This window comes from Mus caroli, unplaced genomic scaffold (genome assembly GCF_978045245.1).
Source record: "Mus caroli unplaced genomic scaffold, Mus_caroli_1 scaffold_9, whole genome shotgun sequence".
Lineage (NCBI taxonomy): Eukaryota > Metazoa > Chordata > Mammalia > Rodentia > Muridae > Mus > Mus caroli.
In genome coordinates, this window is record NW_028227264.1 from 32365926 (window position 1) to 32374067 (window position 8142).

At 42.1% G+C, this 8142-nt stretch overlaps 1 protein-coding gene across 1 annotated transcript; it reads right to left on the minus strand.

The window, feature by feature from the left end:
* Window positions 1-5960: 5960 nt before the first annotated feature.
* Calhm6 (calcium homeostasis modulator family member 6) lies at window positions 5961-7857 on the minus strand. Its single transcript, XM_021175210.3, has 2 exons — window positions 7242-7857; window positions 5961-6383 (listed from the first exon to the last, which is right to left on the minus strand). Exons 1-2 carry the CDS (start codon window positions 7758-7760, stop codon window positions 5961-5963), a joined length of 942 nt encoding a protein of 313 aa, XP_021030869.1. The 5' UTR covers window positions 7761-7857.
* Window positions 7858-8142: the final 285 nt, after the last annotated feature.

The window sequence follows — 8142 nt, forward strand, 5'->3', positions numbered from 1 at the left end:
AAGCCTTTGACCAAAGCTCAGTTTCCCTGTTTTGTTTACCAATAACCCAATTCAAATTCACTCCTCTCTGTCTCGACTTCTGAGACAACATGATTAACCTCTATCACCTCCACTTTAGCTAATAAAGTGGCTAAAAACTGGTGTATATGTGTATGTGGAACAAAAGCATGCACTATCACCACCAAGTCTTTCTCTCTTTTTAAAAATATCTATGTTTATTTTATATGTATAGGTGTATAGGCTGTATTAGTTAGGGTTTCCATTGCTGTGATGAGACACTATGACCAAGGCAACTCTTAGAAAGGAGAGTATTTAAATGGGGCTGGATTATAGGTTCTGAGGTTCAGTTCATTATCATGGTAGGAAGCATGGCAGCATCAAGGTAGGCATGTGCTGCTGGAGGAGCTGAGAGTTCTACATCTTCATCCAAAGGAAGCAAGAAGCAGACTGATTCTCAGGAAGCTAGGAATAGGGTCTCAAAGCCCACCCACACAGTGATACACTTCCTCCAACAAGGCCACACCTGCTCCAACAAGGACATACCTCCTAATAGTGCCAATCTCTTGGCCAAGCATAAACAAATCACCACATAGTCTGAAAATCAAACCTTAGCATAGTCCCAAATGATACGTTATTTCTCCACCAGTAAGCCAATTCAAGGCAGATTAGATTATATTACAGGCAGATTTATTGGGATGGTGCTCTCCAGCGGGCAAGTTCATTGGCCCCAAAGAAGGAGGCCAGGGGAATAGCGATGAGAAGAGGGGAGGGAGAAGAAATAGAGAGAAAGGGCAAGAGTAAGGGCGGGAGAAAGGAGAGAGAAAGAAAGGGACCAAAATGTCTAGATTATATAAGAAGGAACATCTGAGGGAAGGGCAGCCCAGCCCCTAGTTTGGACAGTTCAGGGTTGGGGGCAGGGTATGCTAGGTAGGAACTGAGGGATGCTAGGAGAACCTGGATGCCAGGGCTGCTGTGATATGAAAAATATACACCTTAGTCCCTTGTCCCAGGTCCAAAACCAAATATCCCAGCTTTTTGTTGATTATAAATGAATGAGGGGTACCATAAATGTCCATGATTACTTCCTGCTGACATTGGGGTACAGTTTTGTTTTGGGGAAGCTTAAGAAAATTGGGATGCTAGTGAAGTTATTGGGAGAGTTAGCTGACCAGGATCGGTGGGATCATCTGCTGCTAGGAAAGTACAGGCCCAGTAGAACCTTCTGTGAGGGTAGACAGGAGCATCTATGAGTAGCATCTCTGGAACTCTCCTGGATACAGATTTTGAGTAAACAACTGGATTTGGCAAGATGCTGAAACACATATACATATTGGAGGCAGAAAATAAAGTTAAGGTAAGGGAGAAAAAAAACATTAGGGGTACATTTGAAACTCCTAGGCCCATGGTCATGGTAAGTGGAGGAGAGATAGTGATCCCAGGACCAAAGAAAGGGAACTAAAGCAAGGTGCTGAACAATCTGTCCCCTCCTTGTTTCCCAGTTGTCTTTATAGCCTCAGCTGTACTAAGACCCTCCCTACCTGCTTCTACCCCCAATCTATACACTGTGCCACCTGGTTGAAATTCTCTGCTCACTTGGTACTTTACACTTCAGCTTCTTACACAGTCTACCAAACCCCTAACTCCCCTCATCTAAATCAAACCATAATTTGTATTTTTTAATTATTTGGAAGACATGGGTTTTAGCTTGCTTCCCCATTCTTTTCAAAATGTGTGATGACTAGGTATATTGGAGGAAAGGGTCCCTCCTCCTTAGTTTTTCTTTTGAGACAAGGGTTCTGAATGTCCTGGAACTTGTTCTGTAACACCAGGCTGACTTTGAAATCACAGAGATCCATCTGCCTCTGCCTCTTGAGTGCTGGGGTCAAAGGCGTGCACCACCACTGCCCAGTGTCTCTTTTTAAAAAGATCTATGTTTGTTTTATGTGTATAGGTGTTCTGCCTGCATGTATGTATGTATACCATGGTAAGTACACAGTGCCCAAAGAGGTCAGAGGTACCATCAGATGCCCTGGAACTGAAGTTACAGGTGGTTGTAAGCCAACATATGGACACTGAGAACTGAACCTAGGCCATCTACAAGAACCGCAAAAGCTCTTGACCAAAAGCAGTTTCTTCAGCCTTTACTTGGTATGTGTACTTTAAACTACCATAGTGAATAAGCTTTAGAAAGTCTCTTCGGACCTAAAAATGAATGCAGCACAGACCAGCAAATCTTTTGTTTTGTTTTGTTTTGTTTTGTTTTGTTTTGTTTTGTTTTGTTTGAGACAGGGTCCCACTCCCTAGGCCTGGCTAGAACTTGGCGGAGAGGAGCTCACATTCACAGAGCCCTGTCTATCTATGCTTCCTGAGTATTAGTGTTAAAGATGTGTGCTACCAAACCCAGCCTTTGACCTGGAAAACTAAAATATCGTTGCTTACAGTTTTCTGTTCCATGATTAATTTTCATACAGAAATGATATTAGAGTCAAAAAATATCATAGTATTTGAATAATCCTTGTAGGTCTGGCTAGAAACACAGTGTGTTTTTCACTGTAGCAAAGAGCAGACTGTAATGTCATAAAAGTTATATTCCTAATACTCTGTCTTTGGCAAACAAGAACAAAATCCCAGTCTTGAAATTAATATCAGATCGCCCAACAGAAAGATCTTAAGTTCCTTCATGTTTTTACTAAAGTCTCTTATACAAAACTAGAATAGAGATATAAAATGTTTAATCTAGATTGTCACTTCCAGTAAATTATTTTCTCTCAGCTTTGTTTATTTAACAATTAATATAACTAATTCCTTGCCAGTCAGGTCTGCCTGGGGCAGAGCCAGCAGAGGTAAGCATCATCCTCTTCCCTGAGGTTAAGCTCTACCTGACACCTGAAGGAGTCTTGCTGGCAGCAGGATCATTCAGCTAACACCACAGAAAACCAGACGGCTAAATGACAGCTTAAGAACAGAATCAACAAGAGCCAGGAAACTATGTCACTATCAGGGTCCAGCTATCTTCTACAGCAAGCCTTGACTATCCTAACACAGCTGAAGTACAAGAAGATGATCTTAAACCTATCTTATAAAGATGATAGAAGCCTTTAAAAAGGAAATGAATTAATCCCTTAAAGAAATACAGGAAATACAATCAAATAGATGAAGGAAATGAATAAAACTGTCCAAGAACTAAAAATGGAAATAGAAGTGATAAAGAAAAAATGGACTACTGGAGATGGAAAGAAAACAGGAATAACAGGTGCAAGCATCACCAACAGAATACAAGAGATGAAAGAGAGAATCTCTGGTGTAGAAAACATGATAGAAGAAATTGATTCATGAGTCAAGGAAAGCTAAAAAGTTCGTTACACAAAATGTCCAGGAAATTTGGGACACTATGAAAAGACCACATCTAAAAATAACAGGAATAGAAGGAGAAGATTCCCACCTCAGAGGACCAGAAAACATCTTCAACAAAATCATAGAAGAAAATTTTCATAGCCTAAAAAAAGAGATGCCTATAAATGAACAAGAATATTAGAGAACACCAAATAGATAGGACCAGAAAAGAAAATTCCACCACCTCATAATAAACAAAACACTAAATGTGTGGAACAAAGAAAGAATATTAAAGCTGCAAGGGAATAAAGCCAAAAAAAAAAAAAACATATAAAGGCAGACTTACCAGAATTATACCTGACTTCTCAGTAGAGACTCTAAAAGCCAGAAGGGACTGGCCAGATGTTTTGCAGTTGCTAAGAGGCCACAGATGTCAGCCCAGACTACTATACCCAACAAAATTTTAATCACCATAGCTGGAGAAAACAATATATTCCATAATAAAACCAAACTTAAACAATATCTTAAAACTAATCCAACCCTAAAGAGGATTGTGAAAGGAAAACTTCAGGGTTAAGTACAGGAAAAAAACAAAACAAAACAAAACAAAGCAAAACAAAACAAAACAAAACACGAGATAAATTATTTTACACCACCGAAACTAAAAGAAGAAAAGTGTGCTCACACACTCACACACACACACACACACACACACGAAAACACGCAGAGACGCAGAGTATCACCACTAAGACCAAAATAAGAAGAACTAATAATCGTTGGTCATTAATATCTCTCTACATTAATGGACTCAATTCCCCAATAAAAAGACACATGCTAATACATTGGATGCATAAACAGGATCCATCATTTTGCTTCATACAAGAAACACACCTCACAAACAAGGATAGATATGATCTCAAAATAAAGTACTGGAAAAATATTTTCTAAGCAAATAGACCCAAGAAACAAACTGGAGTAGGTATTCTAATATCTAATAAAATAGATTTTCAACCAAAAGTAATCACAGAGTGGGGAAGTACATATCCTACCCATCAAAGGAAAAATCCACCCATACTGTGGTCTCAAATTCTGAACATCTATGCCCCAAATGCAAGAGCACCCCTAAAGCTTAAATCACACATCAAATTCCACACATTAAATTCACACATCAAATTCCACACATTAGTGGGAGACTTCAACACCCCACTCTCACAATGGACAAGTCATCAAGACAGAAACTAAACAAAGAAATAATGGAATTAACAATCCTTATGAATCAAATGAACCTAAAAGACATCTATAGAACATTTCACACAAACACAAAAGAATGTACCTTCTTCTCAGCACCTCAGGAACTTTCTTCAAAATTGAGCATATACTAGAAGGCAAAGCCAGCTTCAACAGATACAAGAAGATTGAAATAACCCTCTGTATCTTATCAGAATGCCATGTATTAAGGCTGGACTTCCACACAGGAACGGCAAAAAGCCTACACACTCATGGAAACTGAACATGAAGATGAAATTGAACATGAGCATGAAACTCTCTACTCAATGACTACTGGGTCAAGGAAGAAATTAAAAAAGAGTCCAATGTTATCTGCAGTTAAAATTCTGGGAAATCTATTTGGAAAGGAGAAACAGATTCTTCAAAGTCAAGCTATAGATCATGCAACACAGTTGGCCAAAGAGAATATTAGATGTTTCGTTGAGTGCTTGAAGCCAAAGGAATGCAAGCCTTGCTTAGAGTTTGTATCAGTGGAGGGATATGGACACCAACTCACGTACAACAGAAGCAGGAATAAAGATGGAATAGATTGAGAAAATTGCCAAACAATGACTGGCTCAACTTGAGAGTCATCCCTATGGCAAAGAACCAATCCCAACACTATTGATGATACTCTGTTTTGCTTGCAGACAGCAGCCTAGCATAACTGGTCTCTGAGAGGATCCATCCAGCAGCTGATGGAAACAAATGCAGAGACCCACAGCCAACCATTAGACAGATCTCCAGGAGTCTTGTGGAAGAGTTAGGGGAAAGATTGAGGAACACAAGGGGATAGGGACTCCACAAGAAGACCAACAGTGTCAACTAACCTGGACCCTTGGGGAAGGCCCAGAGCCTGAACCACTAACCAAAGAGTATATATGGGCTGAACCTAAGGCCTGCCCCCACCCCATATGTAGGAGAAGTGCAGCTTGGTCTTCATGAGGGCTCCCCAAAAACTGGAGAGGGGGCTGTCCCTGACTCTGTTCCCTGTCTGTGCATCCTGTTTCCCTAACTTGGCTGTCTTGTCTGCCTTCACTGGGAGAGAATGTGCCTAGTCCTGCAGTGACTTGATGTGCCAGTGGGGGTGGGGTGGGGTTCCCTTCTTAGAGGAGAAGGGGAGGGGACAGTGGAGGAGGGTCTATATGACAGGAGGATTGGGCAGAAAGAGGGGGCTGCAATTGGGATGAAAAGCAAATAAATAATAGAACAAAAACAATATAATACAAAGGTTAAACGTTTGTTACAGTTTCAGAATTAAGTCTCACAACTTGGGAGAAACAGCCTTAAAATATACCAATATTTATTTTTTATATAAAAGCAACAATTCAAAACTATTTTTTTTCTGTTCTTGTGCAAGATTATAGTTCCTGAGTGTTGGTCATGGACATGTCATCTACAAAGCCAAGGACAGGGATCACTGCATCTCCTTCCACAGAGTGGACACTGCCGCTCATTTCTTTTCTGCTAACATACTTGTGCAGCATGCTGTAGAACTGGTTCTTGGGATTGAATGTGTATAATGCTGAGATTTCCTGCCAGTCTTTACTGCTTGGAGTGTTGCATTCCTTCGGCTTCGAGCACTCAAAGAAACATCTAACATTCTCTTTGGCCAACTGTGTCGCATGCTCTGTAGCTTGATTTTGAAGAATCTGCTTCTCCTTTTCCCAATAGATTTCCCAGAATTTTAACTGCAGATAACTAACTGGAGAGAAGCATCGGGTCACAGACTTAACAAGAAGAAGTAAGATAATAACGGCAGCTATCAGAATCCAACCGAGCACCTACAGGAAACAAAACAGGAAGGCAACTTAGTGACTTTTGACATTAGAAAAATTTAAAAGCCCGAGATAAAGTATTTACTAAACTATTTACCAGCTTTGATAGTGAACAAGTCTTGTCTTAAGCCCTTTAGAAAAAGAACTGTTGGTAGTAATTATCCTCCACCAGCCGGGCGGTGGTGGCGCACGCCTTTAATTCCAGCACTTGGGAGGCAGAGGTAGGTGAATTTCTGAGTTCGAGGCCAGCCTGGTCTACAGCCTGAGTTCCAGGACAACCAGGGCTGCACAGAGAAATCCTGTCGCAAAAAAAAAAAAAAAAAAAGAAATAAAAAAACAAAACAAAACAAAAAAAATTATCCTCCACCACACACACACACACACACACACATACACGAAACACAGTACAACAACCCTACTGCTGTTTTAGAAAGTCAACAATAGTCCATTAGTCCAAGTCATGTAAAATATACAAAAAAAAAAAAAAAAAAAAAGAGCTCACGTATCTCTCCCCTGTAACTGAAAATGTGGGGCTTCTACAGATCCAGAGGAAAGGGCACTCATTATAAAGAGCATCTCCTCCTCCAGAGCCCCGGAGCTTTCTAAATGTGTGGATAGTGTGTTTGGGGCTGGCAAGATAGGTTCTAATGTAATAATGCTTCTAGTTTTCCCAGAATGTACAAAATTCACCTGTCCTGAGGCTTTGCTACACAGTGGAAAGGAACACTAAGGAATAACATAAAAAGTACTTCGACTCCTACAGAGGGGACAAGTTTCCCTATTTAAATATTCAGTCCCTGGTCTAGAGAAAAGTCACTGACTTCCTCGCCCCTCTGAGCCTCCCCATCGCTCGCAGAGTCTGACCTGAGACTGAGCCTTGAGCTGGCTCAGGATCTCCTGCATTTCCACCTTCTGCTTGTTGCAGGGAACCTGCGGTAGCGTGGCATTGCAGTTGGGGTCGCGGCCCTTGCACAGGTATGGCGCCAAGCGCGGGCTCCCGCTGACAGCACATTGGTAGAAAGAGCCCTCGAGCAGCGCCACGGCCACCCAGGTGAGGGGCGCGAACGCCGCGGTCATGCTGAGCTGAGCGCACACGAACGTGCTGCGCAACCCCGAACTGAATCGCGCGCTCCTAGAGCAGCAGCCGGTGAGCAGGCGCCATGTGCGGGCGCTCAGCGCATATCCCAGGAGGAAAAGCGCGAGAGCAGGCACCAGCAGGAACACTAGGCCGTAGGGCAGGTTCCAGGTGGCAGTGCAGGGACACTGGAACACCACTGAGGAGAAGATCTTCTCCCCACCAGCTGTCAGTAGGGTCACCAGGCTATAGCCCAGGGCGTTTCGGTGCTTTCTCTGCAGGTCCAGCACTGCCTTGAACTTTTCCATGGGTTCTGCTCACACTGGACACCCCACAGGCTCTGCTTCTCAGGAAGGTTGAGTGAACAGTGTACTGTACTTTACATCGTACTTTGAAGCTACTTTCAAAAAGGAAGAAGGCTTCTTAGCCCCTTCTGGGTTTCACTTTCTTTTTTTTCGATCACACCAGTTCTGGTAAAGTCCCACAAATAAAGTCTCTATGATCTTTGATTTCCTAAGATCCACTCCACATCCCAAGACTGTAGGGAGCAGAAAAGTCCTGAGTAAAGAGAAGATCTGAATGACTGTGTATCTCAACATGGGCAGCCTGTGAGACCAATTGGTCCATGTAAATTCGCAGGAGCCATGACCCGTACAGGTCACAGTCAAAAGTAACAGCAAAGCTGTCCTT

Coding starts and splice junctions, on each gene's coding strand:
- Calhm6 (XM_021175210.3), bottom strand. CDS start 7,760: ATGGAAAAGTTCAAGGCAGTGCTGGACCTGCAGAGAAAGCACCGAAAC. Junction 6,384..7,241: donor AGCTCAAGGCTCAGTCTCAG/GTCAGACTCTGC, acceptor TGTTTCCTGTAG/GTGCTCGGTTGGATTCTGAT.